At 37.6% G+C, this 24774-nt stretch overlaps 1 protein-coding gene across 2 annotated transcripts in view; it reads left to right on the top strand.

Annotated features, from left to right (window-relative positions):
* The window catches only part of LOC124390691 (contactin-4), a 149462-nt gene that overhangs the window by 82942 nt on the left and 41746 nt on the right, over window positions 1–24774 (top strand). Inside the window, exons 3-11 of one of the 2 annotated variants that reach the window (XM_046856711.1) lie at window positions 420–546; window positions 1907–2082; window positions 3898–3993; window positions 7635–7838; window positions 9328–9430; window positions 19801–19985; window positions 20615–20757; window positions 21053–21182; window positions 21316–21466. In XM_046856711.1, the coding sequence (XP_046712667.1) occupies window positions 420–546; window positions 1907–2082; window positions 3898–3993; window positions 7635–7838; window positions 9328–9430; window positions 19801–19985; window positions 20615–20757; window positions 21053–21182; window positions 21316–21466 (1315 nt within the window). Of the gene's footprint in view, window positions 1–419; window positions 547–1906; window positions 2083–3897; window positions 3994–7634; window positions 7839–8639; window positions 8720–9327; window positions 9431–19800; window positions 19986–20614; window positions 20758–21052; window positions 21183–21315; window positions 21467–24774 lie in introns of those variants that run through there. The other variant, XM_046856712.1, reaches the window with a different exon arrangement.

The following is a 24774-nucleotide window of genomic DNA, read 5'->3' as shown; positions in this document are numbered from 1 at the left end:
TAAAGTATATATTAGTATTTCTAGCTGGATATTTGTTAGAAACAAGCAAAAAGAGCAAGATACCAAGTTAGTAAGTTGTGTTTTACCTCAGGTCGACTTCAATTGAGACTAAGATGACAACTTGCCTCTGGTATTAGTTTGGTGTGGATTGATTAAATGATTTTTGTGTTTTATATCCAGATAACTTACTCTAAATTGTATGTCTCTCACGGTTCTCTAATCTGAAGTGTTGTATGAAGTGCTGGCTTGTAAATTTACATAACGTGACCCATTTCTCCTCTTGCCCTGAAGGGTAATGTGGGAAAAAACATAAGTTTTCCCAAGTGAAATTTTTACTTCATTACTTTTTTTTCTGCTTTGTGAATCAATAATTAAACACCTGTCTTTTCTGAATATGCTAACATGGACGATTTTTGCAGAGAGAATTATTCAACATGGACCTGTTTTCACCCAAGAACCTAGTGACAGTGTTTTCCCACTGAGCAATGAAGACAACAAGATATTTATCAACTGCAAAGCCAAAGGAAATCCTCCACCACATTATAGGTAATAAATGGCCCATACTGGGCCATATTTTTCAAGCATCATCAAAGAGCAGTGGCTTTGTGTTTATTTAAGTGCACTAGGATATGCAAAACCATCTAAATGCATGATGTTAAAAAGGAAATAAGCTGTTTTCTGATCATTTATTTTGTTCATTCAAAAAAAATTACCTATTTTAGAATGCACAATTATTAGATGTGTACAGTAGCTACAGTCTAATTTATGTATTGGACATAGCTCATCTACAGGTGACTTTAATATTCTTTTTTAAGAGTTGAAAAATAAACATGTTAAAACCCAAAAGTATAATCTTTGTTTCATGTAACCTGTGCATAGAAGTGCATAAAAGCAGCATGGTTAATGAAAAATAAAAGATCAGCATCATACAAGAAACATCTATAATCATAAATTAGGACTCATGACGATCAAAACCAGGAAAGGAAAGGCATGTAATTAGAGCTAAGATGTTCCAGAAGGCATTTTACAGCATAAAAGTCCACAACAAGAAATAGACGCAGGAGGGTATAAATTGACATACTAATCAAAAGGTAAACAGAGGCCACCTGTCAGGAACAAACACCAGTGAGAGTATGGGGTACAGACAAGCCTCAAATCAAAGCAAAGCACAAGTAAACAAATCAAAAGATTGGTGGCTGTGCTGGGGCTAAGTCATGCTGAGAGTAGAATTTGTGATATTACAGTACTACATTCCATAGTTACACACACACACACACACACACACACACACACACACACACACACACACACACACACACAGATAGATACAGATAGATAATTAAATACGTTTTGTATGCCTACTATATATAGTAGACATGTTTGTTTATTATATATATATATATATATATATATATATATATATATATATATATATATATATATATATATATATATATGTTCCTTAAATAAATACTCTTCAAGTTTTTAAAACTCTAATCAAACATGGGCATGGTCAAGTATGGATGCTTTATGCAAATGTGTTTATTATTAGAGAAACCATCCTTAACATAGAGCATGAAGACAAAATCTACTTATAAATGTTTAAATGTAATTATGGTGTTTTGAATTACATAAATAATCAGGACATAAAACTGAACTTTTGTTATGTTTCCACACTGATGGTTTTAATTGCTGGATGTGTTCATCATGGCGGATTTTGCTGCTTGATTTGGAGAGTTGGCATATCAGTAAAAAAACATTTTAGTAATTACAAATGTATAAAATTATTACAATAAAATAAGTTTTCCATTACGTGTTATTGATGCGTTAATTTCAACAGTCATAAATATATTTATCAAGTATGTATCAAGCAGCTTTTATAAATGCAAAAATGTATTTTCTGCAGGTGGAAATTCAATGGAAAAGATCTCGATACTTACACCAATGTGAACTTCAGCCTGGTTGAGGGCAACCTCTTGATCAATAACCCACAGGCGATCACAGATGGAGGATCTTACCAGTGTATTGCTACTAATACTTTTGGAACCATCCTGAGCCGCAAGGCCAAAGTGGAGTTTGCATGTGAGTAAAATTCACATATCAAATTCTTTTGCTCCCACAGAATTTCAATATTAGCCTCTTTGATTATCGATTAGGTTCTCCTCAGGAAATACTTTTTTTTTTTTCTTTTTCGTAATGCATTTATATTGTGCTGTAAAAAATGTCTAAATTAAAACTTAAACCCACTACCAAATATAACAATTCTTCTGTGTAAAATATCAGAAAATTATCTTTTAATAATAATTACAATCTTTTCTACACTCTAGACATGTACTGGTATCAAATATAACACATTTTATGATATATAAATCCCATTGTATCATTTATTTGGAAAGCAGTCTTATAAGTTGCCATGCATAATAATTTGGACCCATGTCTCTAATGGAAATAAAAATAATGAAATAAATCATTTGAGCCCTTTTCAACATAATCTCTAGACACTGCATCTGGAGCTTACTGCTGATTACTAGTACAATGTATGAAAATTCTGGCACATTTCCAAGACAGTTTGCTTGTTTATGATTGATGTTTAAGGACAGTTGGTAAATTAATACTCATCTCACGAACTCGTCTATAAACGTACGTTTATAGAATAGTTTCATGAATTCTTCAGTCACGCTTGATCAGTTATGAATTTCACAAAAATTGCACTCTATTGCTTCAGTGTTTAAAGTGTCAGGTGGTAGAGACAGCTGCAGTTGCCAAAAATATAATATATAATAAAGATGAGACAGTCAAGCATTTAGGTGATTAGCAAAAAAATTGTCAAAAAGCTCAACACTGAATAGACAAAAACATTAAATAAACTACATTTAGAAAGCTTTATTTAATGAATGCTGTATAATTAAAACTTAAAAAAAAAAAAAAACTAAATTCATTAATGCATTTAATGCATTCAAGTCTTTTTCTCATATACAGTATCATTCTAAGTTATTTTACAATTACTTACAGCACAGTTTCTTTTATAGGTGAGTTTAAGTCAACACTTCTTTATTCTTGTCTAATTACAGGAATCTACTGTTGTGTAAAGTATTTGCACATGTGTTACAGATGTGGTAGAGAAGATCAAGTGAAAAATCTATTGCAAATTATTAGTAAACTATCACTTTTATCAAGCAAATGCTTTATGCCACTAACAATGTATGACATCACGTGTCTAATGACAAATACAAAATCATCAAAAGATTTTGATCCATAAAATTATTAAAATATTCTGCCCATCATGGACACAATTTTATTCTATGACATGCAGAGTCAGTGTGTACATAAAGGATAAGCAAATCTTTTGTTATTTGCAATTCCAAAAACAAACATTCTTGAGTGACATAACCATTCAGGGATGTTTGTGCTTATTTGTAAAGTTGTTCTAATAATTTACTGGGTTTATGCAAGAATGCATCTTTACATACAGACTGTACATTTTTTTTAATTCATAACAATGACAATTTTATCAATTTCCTGCATCATGCCAAGCAAACTTGATCATTTAAAATGTTAATTTTTGCAAAGTTAATTTAGGGTGTAGATTATTTATTATTTAACTGTAATAATAATTGTATTTTTACACTTGTAGAGAATTAGTTGTAATATATTCCGGTGTGTACAGGATCTGACATTCAAAAAATATGTTTTCAAGCTTTCCAGTAGACAGCCGATTAAGTGCTTAACTAAAAGCTTTGTTTTTAATTGGCTGACTGATGCCTGCAGTGGTAGTGGTATTTCAGATATTCTCTGTGGATTAGAATGGTATTTTCTAAAGGTTCCTGTCCTCTTTGTGCTCTTTCAATGAGGTGGTGGTTGCACACAGAAAACTAATGGCATAACTGTTGTTTGCAGATCTTCAGAATTTCACCAACAAGGCCAGAAATGCAGTCTCAGTGAGAGAAGGCCAGGCTGTGGTGCTTCTTTGTGGCCCACCACCCCATTTTGGAGGTATTGTGATGCCAGATTTGCTTTTAATATTTGTTATATATATATATATATATATATATGTATATATATATATGAATATATATATATATATATATATATATATATATATATATATATATATATATATATATATATATATATATTTCTGCTTAACTGTTTATTTTCAAAGCTGCCCAACGATGGTATGGTCCAGTAGGTGGCACCAGTGAGCAATGGGACCTAAAGGGTAACTTTTAAACACAAAAGTCAATTGAAAGTAACTTTTTTAAGCAGACATATTGAAGAAGAGCAATATTTCAAATAATCACCCTATTTGTCTTGCTCCTTTTTTTCAGAAACATCTTTTTATTAATTGGAATTTATTGAAACAGTGTAGTGTGTTTTAATTTAAAAGCTGTTAAAAAGGTTAAAAAAAAAAAAAAAAAAAAATGCAAACAGTAATGTGACAGCCTTTTCTCTCCACAGTCATGCAAGAAGTATTTACAAGAGTTGGCTTTCTTAACTGCCAGTTTTTAGAGAGATTCTTTTTTTTTTTTTACTTTCATGTCACACATTCCTTATCTCTAATACCTACATTTATACACACACACACACACACACACACACACACACACACACACCCCTTCCCTTCCTTTTTAATGCCATGTGTGCCCTTGCGGTCATTTGGAAAGGTTATTTTCTTTAGGCTTGGCCTTATATTGCTGGGTAATAAAGGCATTTGGCAGTCCTTGTGGAGCAACAAGCTTCTTTATCCCTTTTTGCAGCCAGCGGTGTCTGCTGTGCTTATGTGCAGCTGATTAGCGGGCCGTCAAAGCTCACAGACACACATACACACATGCCATTGGTACAATTTCATGCCATCGGCCCAGCATTTTCCCACTCAGTTGAATTTTCCAGAGGAACGAATGGCCTTAAGCATAACGGCACTCTTTCCTTTAGCACACAGTCCTTTTTTCCTTTTTCCACTTCCCCTTTTGAGTGCTTTCATATGGAAATATGCTTTGGAAAACTTGCACCATACTTGAGCTTTGCACTAGTGGATTTTGAGATCTTCAGTACAGTTATTTCTATTTTATATGGTCCACAATATGGAATCAGTAATGCAAATAAATACACATGTATGCTTATTTCATAATTATAAAAGTTTTGCATCACTGTATTACCAAGATATCATGTTTGCATCTTGTTTGTGTAGCTCTTACATTTTACAAATCTGAATATACTATCAAATTGTATGCTCATCAGGCAGATCCATGAAATGAAGACCATAAAACAATAAATAGATTATATTCAATCTTAATAACATGGGGCATACCAAAATGCATTTTGTTGCTATAAAATCAAATCAGATAGCCTGCTTCAATGGGTCATTAATTGCTATGTGGTGAATAGCACTTGAATGCTTTTAATTATTTCCACTCTATAATCATGAAAGAACCATCACACTCCTAACAATTCTCCCAAAATGGGTTTAATTTGTCAAGTCTTTAATCTAGGAACTAAAATTAGTTTTCTTTTTTGTCTCTACAAAACAAAAAAGAGCTTAGAGCATGACGTTTAGACATGACATGGTTAGACAAGCTCTTATCAAGCTGCGTTTCAATCTCACCAGCCCTTCCAGGCCTTTAATAAGCACCCCTTAATTTGACACTGATGTTGGCAGATCTGTCTGCTCTACACTATGGTTTCTGTCTCATTAAGAACCAAAGCACTGAGAAACCTCCAGGACCAAAAGGACCAGACTTATTTCGAAATGATTGCATAACTACACTTTCTGAGTGAAAAGCATCCAAAAATGCTTGCGGTGGAGTAAATGACTATACATTCACCAATGCAATGCAGTATTGTATACATTTTAAAGTTAATACATTAGCAAATCTTTAAAGACCATACTGTATATACTCATCACATTTTTTTCTTTTTTGCTATTGCTACCATATTATAATTAAATTAAACCATTAATCTATAAAACATATAATGTATATAATAACATGCATAAAAATATGTGTTGCTTAAAATGCAAGCTGTGGAATTCTGTGGCTACAGCAGGCTTCTAATGAATAGATAAAAACCAGTTTTTTTTTGTATCTTAAACTGTCCGGCTTCAATGGGCCTGTTCCAATTATAGCATTAGATTCCTTTTCCTGTGAAATCAAGTGTGGTCTTCTGTTGTTGTATACCTCTATCTCAAAGTTCTATGTTTTGTGCATGCTGAGATGCTTTTTTGCTCACCACAGTTGTAAAGAGGGCTTATTTAAGCAGCTCAAACCAATCTGGCCATTTTTCTCTGACTGCTCTTATCAACAATATGTTTACACACACGGAATACACACACACACACACACACACACACACACACACACACAAAGTGCTTTCAGCAAGTATTTAGACCAGGTGCCTCCAAATTCTATTCATGTTTCTACACCTTGAATGGAGTCCAACTGTGACACACATATAGATTGGGCACGATTTGTAAAGGCACACACCTCTCTATAGACGGCCTTACATATAGATGTTCTGAAGGACTCTCAGACTATGTTGGCAAACTCCAAGTGGGCCTCCATAGGTTTTGCACAGAGTAGGGCCTTACCTCTAGCCACTCTGCCATAAAGCCTAGCTTGGTGGAGGGCTACAGTCATTCATTCATTCATTCATTCATTTATTTATTTATTTATTTATTTATTTATTTATTTATAACTGCTAGTTAAATGTTGTAGTGCTGTCAATGATTAGTCTGACTATTAGATCTGTAGTAACTGGGGCAAATCTAGCCAGGTGTTAATGTAAGAAATGCCTCATGCTATGTTGCTCAGCACAGTTTTCTCCTATTGTTCCACTTCAATTGGTTTGTCAGCACAAATGATTGTAATGGTACATGGAACAATGTAAGCACACAAGACTGCTACCAAATTCTTTAAGCATGCCATATACTCCTACAGCTCTATTACACATCAGTTTGCTGTAGCTAGTATTTAGACAAACAACGATGCTGGATCACTGAAACATCTTAATAAATAAAGCATATACTGTATGTGTGTATATATATATATATATATATATATATATATATATATATATATATATATATATATATATATATATATATATATGTGTGTGTGTGTGTGTGTGTGTGTGTGTGTGTGTGTGTGTGTGTGTGTTTTGTGTGATACACTGTATGTATGAGGGATATATGTACAGTTAATATAGAGATAGAATTAAATGTATAGTACAAACCCACATCACTAACAGAAACTATTCTGTCATGTTCACATTATCACAAACATCTGTTCAGAATTTTGTTGGTCCCCCTTATGCTGGCAAAACATTCTGACCTGTCAAGCATTAACAGCATTAACTCCTTCAGGAATTTGAGTTTGTCTGTTAGATCAGACCACCCAGGCCAGCCTTTGCTCCTCATGTGCATCAGTGAGCCTTGTCCGACCATGCCCCTGTCACCGGTTCATCACCGTTCCTTTCAGTGCATCAAATAAGAGACTAATGGAATGATTTGTCCAATAGAAAGTTTTACACATATGCAGTCCTGTCTCAAGAAAATCACAGAAAACTTCTAATGCATCTTGTGTTATGTATTTACTATAATTAATATGCACCAATTATTTTACTTTACCTTGTTTTTCCAGAGATCAGATATTCATGGGTTTACAATGGGAATCCCAATGTTCTCATCCAAGACAATCGACGCTTTGTGTCCCAGAGGACAGGGAACTTATACATTGCTAAAGTGGAGCCATCTGATGTGGGCAACTATACATGTGTGGTGAAGAACCTAATGACCAATGGCACCGTGTACAGCTCGCCAACTCCTGTAGTGCTGCGCCAGGATGGTGAGGGACCTCAATGTTTTATTTAAGTATTCTGCTGCTCACACGATGTCAACTAGTGGAACCCAGTGTCAGCTTTATAAAAATGACTCCAAAAGCCAAAGGCAAAGTATACACTTAGCTAAATGTTATATTCATATCTTTCTTTACTATATTTATATTGCTGTATCATTCTTTGTATATCTTTTTTCTTTATGTAATCTGTAATTTATTTCATTATTATCTTTATTTAAAAATAGAGGTAAAAAATTGGGATTGTGTAACATGTGAATAAAAACAGAATGCATTGACTTGCAGATCTGGAGAATCTGGTACACAGGATACAAGGGTAAACACCAATACTGGATGCCCATGATCTTTGGGCCCTCTGGCAGCACTGCATTAAAAACAGGCATGATTCTTTAGTGTCTATAGAAATGGACAGCTTGCATATCTGGAAAGTCACTATAGATGCTAAAAAGTATATAGTCTTTATATGGCTTATCTATGACTTATAGTGTCACCTGCCACGCCCCCTTTGGTGGCTCTCTATGCCTCCACTCTCCATAGAGCTCCAGGTTAAACCACGCACACCTGGAGCTCATCATCACTCATGCCTCCACTCTCTCTGAAGCTCCAGGTTTAACGAGGCACACCTGAAGCCCATCATCACTCCACCCCGCTCCTACATAAACCCCTCACTCACATTCACTCCTTGTTCGTTATTGTTTATGTTGGACTTCCCATACTGCATGTGTGTATGGCTTCATGTAGGACTCTTTATGTTCCGCTTTCATCCGGACTCCGATATCCTGCACCGCTACGCTTCCTTTCAGCGCATCTCGGATCATCTACGCTTCTCCCCAATCACACCTCGGACTCTCTCTACCCAAAGACTGCCGTGTGTGAGTGTGTGTGTGTGTGCGCGTGTGCGTGTGTGCTTGTGTGTATCTCTCTCCGTCACTCGCTGTATTAAACCCGAGCGAACCGTACCTCGGCTTCCGCCTCCGTTTCATTCGTACCCTGACATATAGTTTATATTAGTTTTTTTTATGAAAGGCCTTGTATATTTCAGCATGACATTCTGAATTACATACTGCATCTGATACTACAGCATAGATTTTTAGTATAAGAGTTCAAGTACTGAACTGGTTTGTCTGCAGTCCAGACCTTTCACCAAATGAAAACATTTGGCACATTGTGAAACAAAACAATATGACAAAAATTACTTAGGACTGTTGAGCAGGTAGAATCCTGTATCAAATACGAATAAGACAACATTCTTCTCTCCAAACTTTATTTACATTTTCAAACATTTCATATATGTTCTATGTTATACTGTGAATAAAATAAGGTTTTATGAGATTTGCAAATCATTGCATTCTATATTTATTTACATTTTACACAACGACCAATTTTTATGCAATAGGGGTTGTACTTCCTGAAATAGCCACAGATTTAAAAAAAAAAATTACTGTTTTGAATTAATTGATTTTTCATTCTTTTTTTTCAGCTGTGATGGGTGAATATGAGCCTAAAATTGAAGTCCAGTTTGAAGAAATGCTGCATGTCGTTAAAGGATCGTCAGTTAGACTGGAGTGCTTCGCTTTAGGAAAGTAGGTCTCTGTTCAAATAACGTACGGACCCTTGTCTGCCTCCAGAGATTTTTGAAGCTAGCAAGGACTTTGCACACTTGGCACATAGTACATCTTTGAGCTTTATTTAAGCGAAAGATCTCAGGAAAATGCTGGCTCTTTTAATCTTAGCAAAATGTGGCCAGGGTGAGAGAACAGGGCATTTATCATTGCAAAAACAGCTGCAAGGTATGATTCGGGGATTTTGTGGGAGGTTAGGGACCTCTGATTTTCTAAAGGTAATGCTGCATAGTACGTAAAGGCAACAAAAAAAGCCCAACAGGCAATAAATAAGTCAGTTTTTTTTTTTAGCCTCTATGTAAAATATTGGCATACTTTAATATTATTCTACTACTGTTAGATACCTAAATAATCCATGCTGGTTTACTAACAGTTAATTCACAGTACTACTACTACTACTACTTCCACTACTACTACTACTACTACTACTACTACTACTACTAATAATAATAATAATAATAATAATAATAATAATAATAATCTGCCTTTTCAGCTCCATCACCTTTACCCAAAAACACCCTCACACTGACTCCAAAATAAACATAGGTGCACTGTGTTAATATAGAGTAGATATTACTTTGTCTTTTACAGTACCCACAATTTCTTTTGAGTGTGCTTTATATCCTACAAACATGGATACATTGAAACATGCACAAAAATACCTGTTTTATTTTACAAAATGTTAGCAATTTTTGAGGCAACACTTAATAGTCTTTTGTTTATTTGTTTGTTTTTAAACTCCTTGTCAGGGAACTGGCCATGCCCCCCCTCGGCACTCAGCACACTCGCAGCACCTCTCCCTATACTAATCACCTTCACCTGTCTCCAATCTACACCCTCTCTTTATAAGGCCCCCCGCTTGCACTTACTCACCGTCTGATCTACGGTTCATTCTGGCGATCATCCCTGTACTACCTGTCTTTCGGAATATACCTGTTTTCCAGTACATGCTGCTTCCTAGCTTCTGTTTGTTTCCCAAGGCTAATAAACGTCCTATTCGTATTCTGGTTTCCGACTCTTGATCAAAGCGTGACACTCCAATACACTTTAGCCAATTAGAGTTATATGTTTTAAACTTGTTCCTGTTCCTATTGGAACTGATTTCTTATATCGTAACAATTGCATCTTTTTGAAAATAAATATTACCTTGTAGACTTTTCAATATGTACTAAATCAGAGATAATGATCAGGGGGGAAAAATAATAACATTTAATTCTTCGCAGACTCTGTTGGTGAGAAATAGACATTTTACAGTTTGTTATTACTTAAAAAGATGGGAGTAGTTCTTCCTAACAATAAAACATAAAGGCACATTATTTGTTTAGTTAGGAAGAACTACTCCCATCTTTTTTAATTTGTATGTAGAGCATTGCCAAAATCAAAACAGAGGCTTAGAGACGAGGGTAAACTGACATTCTGTATATGCTGTACATTACATTATATCTCATTAGTACACAGTATGCATATCATTTAGTATGCACTCAATAATTTCACTTTTTTTGTATTATAACACACCGTGTTTAATTGTGGTGATTAAAGACAAATATGAATAAATGAGGCAGCAGAGAAATGCTTCAAGCCAGTCAAAATCCACTTTAGACTTATTTCTGAAACAGGATTGCAATTATACACTAATGGCACATTTAATTAAAATTAATATTACATGGATTGATGCGAACTTTGAAGAAAATTTGTTTGACCAGTGCAAACACTGGGTCAATTATTTAATTACAAGACCAACAGACTTTTAGCCACCTTTAGATCTATTATGCCACTGCCAAATTTATTATAATGCCAAGCAGGCAAAATGATGCTGCACAAGCATTGGGCCAACAGTTTGGCCTTGGAGCCAAAATGCTGAGATTTAATCTACATTAGTTTTCATTTAAGGGTCACTCTCACAGGGAATATTTATATTTCATTAAAAAAAAAAAATATATATATATATTTCTTAGTATGTTCTTCTGTGTATGCCTTTGTGATCTATTAATATTTTGAGCATTGCTTTGTCAATTTATTAAACTATTCTGCACCCCAGTTCCTGGGAATGTCTCCAATGCTTTGGGAACGCTTCTGCATTGTCTATGCTTTGAATTATGTATGTAATCCAATGAAAAGCGTGGCATAATCCTGGACTCTCTGTTTGATGGAGGGACCACCTTGATGGCCTCTTTCCTCAGGAGAGTACTTGTCTCTTGTTCTACGACTAGAGCCTGCTCGTACCTCGTCGAACTGTGGCAGATGAGACACAATCTGAATTGTATAGCAACTGTCTACAATACGCATGACCCACCAAGACACGTCTGGCAGAGCTTCCCAGGCTACCAGGTAGTCTCTTAAGGGTATCAGTCTTTCAAGACTGACCTCTGGTACACCTAGAGCTAAAGCTACGCCCTGGTGCAGCTCTAGAGCCTTCAAGGAGGCAGCAAATCCTCCGGGTCCACTACGATACTGGATGAAAACAGAGGAGGGTGCTTGCTGGAGCTGGCTGTGCCCTGAATCACTGATCGTGGCAGGGTTATTGGATCAGGGCCCTGGGGCGCTGGGGCAGGGCGGGCACTGTATAGTGAGATGCATCATGCCCTACTGACTTTTATTCCCCTTCTCTCCAGCGCGTACCTCCACCTCTCCAGGCTCATCTCAACCTGCTCCCTACTCTTACCACGAATAACAATATCATACGCAAACATCATAGTCTATGGAGACTCCTGTCTGACCTCGTCCGTCAACCTGTCCATCACCACTGCAAACAGAAAAGGGCTCAGAACCGATCCTTGATGCAGTCCAACCTCCACCTTTGGCCTGTCTGTCGTTCCTACTGCACACTTCAATGCTGTCACACTGTCCTCATGCATGACCTGCACCACCCTCACATACTTCTCTAGCACACCTGACTTCCTCATACTATACCACAATTCCTCTCTCGGCACCCTGTCATACGCATTCTCTAAATTCACAAACACAATGCAACTCCTTCTCTATACTTCTCCATCAGAATTCTCAAAGCAAATAATGTGTCCGTGGTGCTTGGCATAAAACCATACTTTTGTCACAGATGGTCACCTTTTCCCATAACTTCATGGTGTGACTGATCAACTTTATTCCCCTGTAGTTACTGCGGGTCTGCACATCTCCCTTATTCTTTAAGATCGTTACCAGCACACTCCTTCTCCATTCCTCAGGCATCCTCTTACCTTACAAAATCTTGGTAAACAACCTGGTTAAAAACTCCACTGCCATCTCTCCTAAACATCTCCATGCTTTTACCGGTATGTCGTCTGGTCCAACCGACTTTCCAGTCTTCATCCTCTTAATCTCTGCTCTCACTTCCTCCTTACTAATCCTATCCACTTCCTGCTTCACCATCTACACACCATCCAATCTTTTCTCTCTTTTATTTTCCTCATTCATTAGCTGCTCAGAATACTCCCTTCATCTTCTCAACACACACCCATCTCCATCCCTTATTGCTCTAACTTGCAGAGTAACTTGCACATCCTTCCCAGCTCAGTTCCTCAGCCTGGGCAATCAGTACTTATGCCCTGTACTCCTGCCTACTTTTCTCATCAATAGAATTGATTCCAATTCTGTTTTGCTAACCTCTTTCTTCTTATGCTTTTCTGCACTTCCTTATTCCACCACTACATCTCTTTGTCTTCTTTTCTATTTCCAGATGTCACACCAAGTACCTTTCTAGCTGCCTCCCTTATCACTTACCACTGAGCCCCTGTCTGACCTCTTCCCTGAATTTCACACTACAGTCTTCCTCCTTCAGTTTCCACAATCTTATTCTTCCTTCAGTCCTCTCCTCTCCTTCTTCACATCCAAAACCATCCTACAGACCACCATCTGATACTGTCTAGCTACACTGTCCCCTGCCAACACCTTACAGTCTCCAATCTTCTTCAGGTTGCATCTCCTACATAGAATATAGTCCACCTGTGTGCACATTCCTCCACTCTTATACATTACCCTATGATCCTCCTTCTTATTAAAATACGTGTTCACCACTGCCATTTCCATCTTTTCAGCAATATCTACCATTATCTGCCCTTCCACATTCCTCTCCTTAAAGCCATCACCTCCTCATCACCCCTGTTCCCTTCACCTACATGCCCATTTAAATCTGCCCCTGTCACCAATCTTTCATTCCTAGGTACACCTTCTACCACTTCATCTAACTCACTCCAGAATTTTTCCTTCTCCTTCTCACAACCCACTTGTAGAGCATAAGCACTGATGACATTTATCATCACCCCTTCAACTTCCAGCTTCATGTTCATCACCCTATCAGAAATCCTCTTCACCTCCACTACACTCTTACTGTACTCTTCCTTCAGAATCACACCTACACCATTTCTCTTTCCATCCACACCATGAAAGAACAGTTTAAAACCACCTCCAATGTTCCTGGCCTTACTCCCTTTCCACTTGGTCTCCTGAACACACAACATATCTACCTTTTTCCTCTCCATCATATCAGCTATCTCTCTCCCTTTACCGGTCATAGTACCAACATTTAAAGTACCCACCCTAACCTCCTACATTTCTTTTTTCCCTGCTGTCTGTGTGGACGTCTTCCTCCTCTCTTTCAAATCCTTCGGCCAACAGTAGCCCAATTTCCACCGGTACCCTGTTGGCTAACAAAACCTGGGCCTTGACCGATCCGGTATGAATTTCTCTTTCGTGATCCGCATATTTGATTTGGCACATGTTTTACGCTGGATGCCCCTCCTAATGCAACCCTTCCCATTTATCCGTGCTAGGGACTGGCACTAAAAGTGCACTGGCTTGTGCAGCCCCAATGGCTGGGTTAGAATATGCACAGACTGAGCGCCAATATGCACAGAATGTACGCAGCCAGCTCTCTCGGAAACCGAACTAACACGCTCCACTTCCAAGCAAGCGACTCACGGGCTGTCTTTAAAAACCTGTAAGGGGAAAACACGCACACATAGAGCGCTTAATGAACAATCAGAAGCTAGCACCGGCTTTACTTCATGTGCTTTCATAGCTTTCTGGTCATGACGTCACCCCGCCGGTGACACCACGATTCCATTGGACAGATTACACATGTGATTCAGAGTGTAGACAGCTCGAGTTCCTGAAAGGGGACTGTTTTTTAAGAACTTATGTACGAGTATAAAGGGGTATAAATGAAGGTTTATCATACATATCTGTATTAGCTTCACTACATGACTGTATGCATGCTCTGGATCTTTGAAAATATAACACAACAATACAGTTAGAAATAAAATTGTAATAGAGCAAATGTTCATAATTGAATAGAGTACTATGTAAGGACTCACATAGGGACTAACCTAAACGTGAATAAAAATCTAACACAAGCTAGCTGGTACTTACATATACAGTACAGACCAAAAGTTTGGACACACCTTCTCATTCAAAGAGTTTTCTTTATTTTCATGACTATGAAAATTGTAGATTCACACTGAAGGCATCAAAACTATGAATTAACACATGTGGAATTATATATGGAATTATATACATAACAAAAAAGTGTGAAACAACTAAAAAATGTCATATTCTAGGTTCTTCAAAGTAGCCACCTTTTGCTTTGATTACTGCTTTGCACACTCTTGGCATTCTCTTAATGAGCTTCAAGAGGTAGTCACCTGAAATGGTCTTCCAACAGTCTTGAAGGAGTTCCCCGAGAGATGCTTGGCACTTGTTGGCCCTTTTGCCTTCACTCTGCGGTCCAGCTCACCCCTAAACCATCTCGATTGGGTTCAGGTCCGGTGACTGTGGAGGCCAGGTCATCTGGCGCAGCACCCCATCACTCTCCTTCTATAGCTCTTGATGCCTTCACTGGGACTCTACAATTTTCATAGTCATGAAAATAAAGAAAACTCTTTGAATGAGAAGGTGTGTCCAAACTTTTGGTCTGTACTGTATATATAGATATTATTTTGCTCTTAATTACATGGCCAATTGTAACACCAAACTATCTTTTTACTTTAAAAATATAATACTTAAAAAAAGGCCCACTATTACTTTTTTTTTGCAACAGTTACTCTCACAAACTTCAGTTGCATTTCAGAATAAAATTACCTCCACGTACAATTAAAATACACAAAATAGTAGATATAGTGGAATTTAGTATACTTTGTTATATGAAGGTATTGTGACTAATAGTTGGAATGAAATGAGTGGGTGAGGAGCTGTCCAAAATCTTTCTGATGAAATGTTTTCTGGGTCTGTATTACAAAATAGCATAATGCCAAAATTCTAAATCTATCCCAAAGTCCATACTTTGTTTTATATAGGCAAAATATGTAATATTTACAATATATAATACATATATAATATTGCACATTGTCTTATGATGACAATCATAATAATAATAACAGAACAGAATAATCTAACCATAACCTTGTCAATTATTTATTTTATCAGTGTTTTCAATTTTCTAATTAATGATGAGTTATATGATAAGAGGGCCTATTATTGGTAATAGGCCAATATAATGAATGTCTATTCAGGATTAGAACTAAATAAAGAAGTCCAAGATATGCCTAACTCAAACATAACCACAAACATACAAATAATATTATATTTTGACATTACATTTAAGTCATATTGATCAGTTTAACCTTGCTTTTATCAGTATCACCAATCTGGTGCACCAGCTTATATATTCCCAATTATGGCGTACCAACTTAAATAAAGGCTGTAATTCCAAATGGTAAATTTTTCATTCTGATTATAACAATTAAGCTTAGTCAGAGAGTAGGCTACATATGTGCCTAAATTGATTTTCCAGGTAATCCATTCACATTAAGCAAATTATTTATTTGTTGTATATGGTTCTGAGGTTGCCAGAGTAGAAAAGTTAAATAGTGTATGAACTATATGATTTGTAATACTATATGGATCACTGCTTTTACATTAGCACTTGCCTTTCCACCTGAACAAAACAAATCAGGAATATAAAACGTCAACTAAAAAAATCAGATTCTGCTATTTTTATATAACATAGCCTATTGTAATGTGTATAATAAAACAAGTTCAATCAGGTTAGGTTAGAGTGGTGTGGTGACAGCTGGGGAGAGAGCAGATATTCTGGAAAAATGTGAACCAGGGCGTCAACGGTCTGCACCCTAAATTGGGTAACACTCAATGACTGCTATACTGCAATAGAGGGATAGAGAGAAGTCAGTTAATTCATTTGAGTTAGGAAGACAAATGAGCAGTTGTAGAGAAAGTTTGTGCCTGCAGGATTTTGGTGATGCGACAGCAGGGTATATGGACCAGTTGGGAACAAGCGTTGACCCATAAGATTGACCAGTCAGTTTATGACCTGCCCAGACTGGATATGGCAGAAGAAAAAGCATTTAGTTTGATTAAGCAAGGTGAATTATAAATTAGACTTTGTGGCCAACAAAGCTTTAAGATTTGCTGGAGAAAACATTTATGGTTTAATTTTTTAATAAGATTTTTGCCAAAAAGCTTGTGATGTTATGAAAACAATACTTGTCAAATGGGCATTTGTTTATGCAAAGCTCTTTTAAGGCCCTGCCACAGCATTTAAGTTTAGTTGAGGTTGGGACTTTGACTGGGCCATTGCAACATCTTCATTCTATTTTCAGTGATGATGTTGATTCTCTGGTGTTGTTAGGATCATTGTCCTGTTGCATGGCCTGATTTAGCCAAAGTTTAGCTGACAGACGATTGGCCTTGCATTTGAATTTACCTTGGTATACAGAGCAGTTCATGGTCACATCAATGACTGCGAGTTGCCCAGGTCCTGTGGCTGAAAAAACAAGATTAAATTCTCACCTATCCACCAGTGTTTTACAGTTACCATTAGGTGTTTGTGCTAATATGCTGTGTTTTCGAGAAACATGGTGCCATGCGCAATCAACTTTACATTTACATACACATTTACAGCATTTAGCAGACACCATTATCCAGAGTGACATGCAAAAGTGCTTTGAGTCTCTATCATTGAATAAATGAACACTGATTTACTTAAATACAAACGTCTCTAGGTTACGTATGTAACCCTAGTTCCCTGAGAAAAACGAGACACTGAGTCGAAACGCTTCGGGAATGCGCCCGAGTGTTCATGCTCTAAAATAATCTGTGTACTTCTTGTGTAGACTAGGAAGTATAAAACGCATACAGAGTGAGCAGGGCCAGCATCTGTAAGGGAGAAGGAAGTGCTGCAGGGACGCCGAAGTTGTGGCACAGAGACACAGCTTCTCGTTCCCTCAGGGAACAAGGGTTACATACGTAACCTAGAGACGTTCCCTTTCAGGAAATCAAGCTGCGTCTAAACGCTTTGGGAACGAGTGTCCAATCACGCCAAGACTGTCCAGTCTTCTCTACAACATCCGAAGGATTCGACCATTTCTGTCCACACAGGCTGCCCAGGTGCTTGTTCAGTCTCTTGTCATTTCAAGACTCGACTACTGCAACTCTCTACTGGCAGGTCTTCCCCTGGATGCTATTCATCCACTGCAAATGATCCAAAACGCAACTGCACGACTTGTGTTCAATCTGCCCAAGTTCTCCCACACCACCCCACTGCTGTGCTCCCTTTACTGGCTTCCAGTAGCTGCACGTATCAGATTCAAAACACTAATGGTTGCCTACAAGGCCAAAAATGGACCAACGCCATCGTACCTCAGAGACCTCATCACATCTCACACTGCACCACGTTGTCTGAGATCCTCCAGCACTGCGTGACTGGTACCTCCTTCTTTTAGAATGAGAGGCAAGTATACTTCAAGGCTCTTCTCTGTTCTGGCACCGAGGTGGTGGAACGAACTTCCCCTAGATGTTCGTACAGCGGAGTCCCTGACTTTCTTCAAGCGACGATTGAAGACCTACCTCTTCCTGAAACACCTAAATTAGCACTTTCCAAGTTTGCTTTGTAGAATTCAAGAGTTCTATTTATATTAAGTTTGTAATCTTGCGTACCGTGTAGATTTATTCATTGCTAGAGACTGAAAGCACTTTTGTATGTCGCTCTGGATAAGGGCGTCTGCTAAATGCCGCAAATGTAAATGTAAAACTAGTCCCTGCCTAGTGTGTGCCTGTCAAACATAGCTAGAGGAAGACTGAAGGGCCACGAGTGGTTACATATGTCTTGGAGGCTAAACTCCAGAGGACCAAAATTTTGAGGCAGCCACATTCCGTGAGGAGTGAGCTCTGACCACGAAGGGAGCGGGGAGACCAGAGGACTCATAAGATGATGTGATAGCATCAATTCAATTCAATGTATTTTTATTTGTATAGCGCTTTTAACAATAAACATTGTCTTCAAGCAGCTTTACACAGATAATGTGGTGATAAAAAATTAATATGTTCTTTAAAAGTGTAAGTTTGTCCCCGATGAGCAAGCTGTTGGCGACTGTGGCAAGGAAAAAACTCCCTGCGATGACATAAGGAAGAAACCTTGAGAGCAACCAGACTCAAGAGGGAACCTATCCTCATCTGGGTTGCACCGAATGTCAATTTATTGCCGAAATACAATGTTGCGGGGTACAGTGATGGTATTCAGAAGCAAACTGTATTCCTGAGTCAGTGTAGCAGACTGTTGACATTAACTACTGTCCAAATCTATCCTCAAAGCTCCCGTTCTTACTATGAAATTTTAATGGAACCACCAAAGGTGTTGATGAGAAACTGTCCCCAGCTGCACAGAGTGGCCTCCAAACAAAGAGAACACTATCCAGGGGCAAGCCTGGACGAAGTGGGAAGATCCGTAGAGGAGCATGTTTAACTCGAACGAGAGAGATAGAGAGAGAGAGAGAGAAAAGAGGGGTGACTGGAAGAGAAGGATATGGATTATTATGTGTCCTTATTGTTGTATGAAAGTTAATGTCGCTGTGCAGTTTGGACTCCGGCAAGACTCGCTATGGCAGCATAGCTAAAAGGAAGAACCAGATTATTATTATTATTATTATTATTATTATTATTATTATTATTATCATTTATTTTATTTTATTTTATTTATTTAGTTATTTTTAACCTCGAGGAGTGAGAGCACCCCTCCAAGGAGTGCTCTCCGGGAGTGGAGCGGTCGCATAGAAAATGCCAGCAGAATGTGTGTGGCACAATCAGCGCGGCGCAATAAAAATATAATTTTTCTGCTTATGTAACAAACAAGGTCAAAGGCAAGATAAATCAAGAATTGGGTAGTAAATAACTGGAAGAAGGTTCTATGGACATTTTTCTAATTAAAGATTTTTAGCAACAGAAAAACTTTATGAAAGAGAATAAAGGTTAACATTTCTACATTTCTATATGTGTTTCTCTAAATAAACTGCATTAGTACTAACATGGCCTGTTCTTTGGCACAGTCCAGTACCTTCTATCTCTTGGAGAAGAGCAGACAGAAGCCCTTTTCCTGGAAAGATGAAAATCAATCAATCAAATGGCGTCCTGGAGATCCCTTATTTCCGGCCTGAGGATGCTGGCTTTTATGAATGTGTGGCAGAGAACACCAGAGGCCGTAGCGTTGCAAAAGGACATCTTATATTTAATGGTAACTACAACTTACAAATAGTTAATAATGTAAAGAAAACCACATATGACCGCTGTAAATTGAATGCATTTTGTGTGCATTCAGCAAGAGAAATGCCAAACTACATTTATGCCGTGAGTGCTCTAAATAATCTTCAAGTCAATTCTACAAAAAACGTATTACTAAATCTCATCTATTTAATATGACGCTTAGTAGCTCTTTTACCTTTTCAACAGTGAAATCAATACAAGATTCTTTAATTGTATGTCAGAAACTGGGCAGCATGGTAACCACTACTGAATAATGAATAATCTGCAGATGAAAATGACTTAATGCTGGTTGGCCAAGCCAGGCTAATTAAAATGGCTGAAGCATCAGTCTTTAGATTGGTGGTGAAAAGCAATTTTGCTCATACTGCTCATAAAGACAGGTTAATCTAGAATTAATGTGTAACAATTAACCCCACTGTTTGGTGGTTTATGGAGTACTGAGCTATTTTTAAGCTGACATGCAGTTTTTCCCTACAAAATCAATGGTCAGGGACAAAAAGGGATGATTGTAAAAGGGATAAAGAAAAAAAGTGGAAAGAGTATTGTTTTAATCATTTTGATTGTTGGAACAGAAGTTGTCTGCTCTGCTCTTGACTGTAGATTTGGAACATCTGCATTGGGCCCAGACACTGCATGATGCCTACGTGGCCATCGATGCCGATTTGCACTGGGAATGCAGGGCTAATGGGAAACCCCAGTCTGTGTACAAATGGCTTAAGAACGGACAGACCATGGTGTCAGAGGTGAGAAATTTCATTTGCTATGCCTTCCAAACTCCTCTCAGTTATGTGCATGCCAGGTGAACCTGTTTAAAAATAAAGATATATTAATTATCAAATATTGGTGTTAATTTGGTGCATTATACACATTAGCATTCTTCAAGTTATATGGATATTATTCAAAAGATAAACTAATAAAAATGCATGGTATTATGCTAAAACTGTCAGTTGCCTTACCTTCCTTAGTTAGAATCTTTTGAACAATATAGTTTGTATTATCACATTGTAGTCACTGTTGATGGTGTAATTTTGTCCTTAGGACAGAATCCTTATTAATGGAGGCAAGTTCATGCTCTCTAAAGTTACCCAACAGGATTCAGGGATGTATCAGTGTTTGGCTGAGAATGAGCATGGTGTCATTCATGCCAGTGCTGAACTCAAAGTTTTAGGTGAGTGACTTTTTTTTTATCTGAGCATCATAAGAAGGCTAAATATATTCTGACATTGTAACATAAAAACACAAACTAAGATATTACCTAGAACAGACAGCAAATAAAAAAACACTTTTGCTTTTTTATAAAGCTTCTCCTCCAGACTTTTCTAAAGGTCCAGTTAAGAAGTCCACACTTGCTCAAAGAGGAGGTGAAGTCATCATTGAATGCCGGCCACATGCATCCCCCAAGGCCTCCTTCTCATGGAGGAAAGAAGGCAAGCTTCTGAAAAACAGTGAGAGGTAGGGATTACTGACCAAGTATGCAGAGAAGGTATGCTTAAGACTTTAGGCCAATTCAGCCATTAAATTCACATTTCAATGCAGTCCGCATCACTCCCCAAGATGTAGGCCTCTTCTTCTTAATCTTCTTTCGGCTGCTCCCATTAGAGGTCACCACAGCGGACCATCCGTCTCCATACCCCTCGGTCCTCTACATCTGCCTCTAAGAGGGACAAGAGGGACATATGCTTTGCCTGTGAGATGCCTATGATCATGTACTGTATTGATCAACCTTGTTTATACATACCTTTGCTCTTTACTTTCACCACCCCAGAGGTTACTGGTGTCTTAATTAATACAGAATTGGTGATATAAGCACTTGTCCATGGACAGATGTTGTTTGGTAGACACTATAGTACTGTATTTTTTTTCCTGATGGCATTTTCACAGAAGACTGCATGCTTAATGGCACACTAATTAATTCACTGGGAGTGCTGTCTCTGGCCCGTGGGGTTTGCATAGGCCAGACAGTCTAGCATGACTGTATCAGGACAGAAGTGAGAGAGAGAGAGAGAGAGAGAGAGAGAGAGAGAGAGAGAGAGAGAGAGAAAAGTGTTAGGACAGGTGGCAGGAGAAGCGCATGATCTCCAGTAATAGATGGGGATGAAGAGACGGCCATGGCGGGTCTATCCACACTAGCGGGAATGCTGCCTCTATGACTCACTGCTGCTGTCTGCAAGCCCCAGAGGAGCCGAGTGATTACTGGATGTGAGGGTAAGAGAGAGCTGGAGAGATATGGGAGAGAGAGAGAGAGAGAGAGAGAGAGAGAGAGAGAGAGATCGCAGGACAAAGAGTTTTACTACTTCTGAATATGTCTATGTCAATATGTGAACTGCTTTGGCCATACTAGTCATACCAGTAAAGTGATGATGATTGATGAGAGAGAGAGAGAGAGAGAGAGAGAGAGAGAGCAATCAAATCTATCCAGAATTGATCTGACAGAGAGAGAAAGAGAGAGAGAGAGAGAGAGCGAGAGAGAGAGAGAGAGAGAGAGAGAGAATTGTATTACTTCTGAATATGTTCCGATATGTCAATTATATGTGTTAGTAATGCTGCTACTGCTATACTACACTGCCATGCCAGTAAAGTGATCCTTATGCACCCTCACAAATACAGAGAGGGAAAGATAGAGAGAGAGAAACAAAGTAGGGGCAGACCCGGAGATTATATTGGAGAAAAAAAGGGGGAGTGGTTGGAGGTTTTTATTATTCTTAAATATGTTACATTGTCAGTACATTAAAGTATTTCTGTACTTTGGCAGTACAGTAGTGCTTTAACCATGCCAGTTAAGCGTGTCTGGACTGAATGAGGCATCTAAAGAAACACATCCGCTGAAAGTGAAACAAAAACACAGTTTTGTTAAACTTCAGCTCAAAACATTTTATTGTATGTTCTTTTAAAACAAAAAAGAAATACAGTGGAGAGGTTTATAATATATAGTAAGATATAAATGAGATGTGTTGTAATCAGAGCAATATATATATATATATATCTCAGTAGTTGAACATACAACTGTGTTTTGGCCTTGTGCCTGTGCACATGTCTACATGATCATTGCAGACAATGTGTTCCAGTTAAAGAAGTTATGGTTAAGCTTAAAGAAGTGATTAAGGAAGTGGCCATCCTTCCCAGTCTCATGCAGTTGACTTCGGCTCTGAATCAATGCGCCTCGCCCCATTCCCCACAGCCCTTTTTTTCCGTAACTCTCTGCACTTGCAAGCGCTAGCATCGATTAGCTCTCATATTCCATATGAGGCGGCTCAGCTGCAGAAAAGTAGGGAGGAAAATGATTACAAAGCTGAGCGAATGACTCGATGAGAATATGAATGTGGCCAGAAGTTTTCTTTTCGGTAAGCAGATATTTCTCTCTTTTTTTTCCATCTATATTCTCCTCCCATCCTCTATTTTTGCCAACTCATTGCCCTCTGAGGTCAGTCACCCAGCGTTTGATTTTGGTCAATAAATCAGAGCAGAAACATCTTCAATGCCATGCCTGTGCTCTGAGCTGTGGTAAATAAATATTAATTTTATAGAAAGTTTGATTTCTTTGTGACTTTCTCTGCTTTGCTGTTTGATTGAGTTGAACAGAAGGCAAGGCTAACCTAATTTATGTATGTTTGTGCTACTGTTCAATATGTTTTTTGTTTTTTTTTTCTGTATTAGTAATTAAAAATCTCAACATGGATGATCATGGTTGGTCAACCCCAAATGCATTTGTACTATTTTTAGTTCTTAGTTTCAGTTACCAAATGCCTTTGCAGTATCTTAAGCCTGGAAAACTAAGATTGCTGTATAGGCTATTCCACTGGTAACATGTCTTAATGTGATATTTTTTATTTGTTTGTTTGTCATTTATTAAATAGTTTGAAGGATACTTCTGCAAACACATTTAAATTATTGTGGTGCTACTTTCTCTTTGTAGTACGCACAGCCTCTTGTACACAATGTTCAATGCCTTTTTTTTTTTCTCCAGTTAATATAGGTCGTAATTAGCAGCGTAAGTGAGTCAGCACTTTCCTTTCTCACTTTATCTTTCTGGCCTCCATACACCTTTTATTCATCCTATTCACAAGCAACTTTAATCTGACTTGTCATCCCTTACAGCTGTAAGATGATAAGTGATTCATTATTTTTTGCTCTGAAGATTTTCTTTCTAAATTTTACTAATTTTTCAAACATTTCAAAAGGTAAAAAATGTCTGCTTCTTATACAAGTTTGAATTTGATCAAATCACAGTTAGCTGGTTAGATAGCTACCAACATTTTCATCTCATCATTGATAATATTTTACATACTGTAAGAGCAATAGGCTTTATTTATTAAAATATTCTTGTCAATGTCTTTGTAATCACATGTGCATGTTGAAAATTGCCAATTATGCCAATCATGCCCATGCTAAACATCAAAGTAATAAGGAAATGGGGAAAAACATGCTGTACAGCTCAGCCAATGTATCTGAGGCAAACATATCCAAAATCCGAGTCAATGTTTAGAACTGTGTGTATATACTGTATATTAATATAATATGTATGAATATCACATTTAAGAAAAATCCATCCATATCCAGTTTGATCATTGAGATGCATTCTTCAGTTCTATTTCTGAACATATTCAGCACAGAAATAACATTGGTTTAAAGAGTGCAGCTAATGCCATAATTGTTGCTGCTGTTATGCAGGTAGAAAAAAAATGTGCTTGTTGCAATTTTTCTTCCCTGTTCAGAATATAAAAACTCTTTCCTATTTTAATTGCATGTGGCAAAAATGATTT

Source organism: Silurus meridionalis, chromosome 1 (assembly GCF_014805685.1).
Source record: "Silurus meridionalis isolate SWU-2019-XX chromosome 1, ASM1480568v1, whole genome shotgun sequence".
NCBI lineage: Eukaryota > Metazoa > Chordata > Actinopteri > Siluriformes > Siluridae > Silurus > Silurus meridionalis.
The sequence above is the reverse complement of the archived record's forward strand: the minus strand, read 5'-3'. Positions and strand labels throughout refer to the sequence as shown.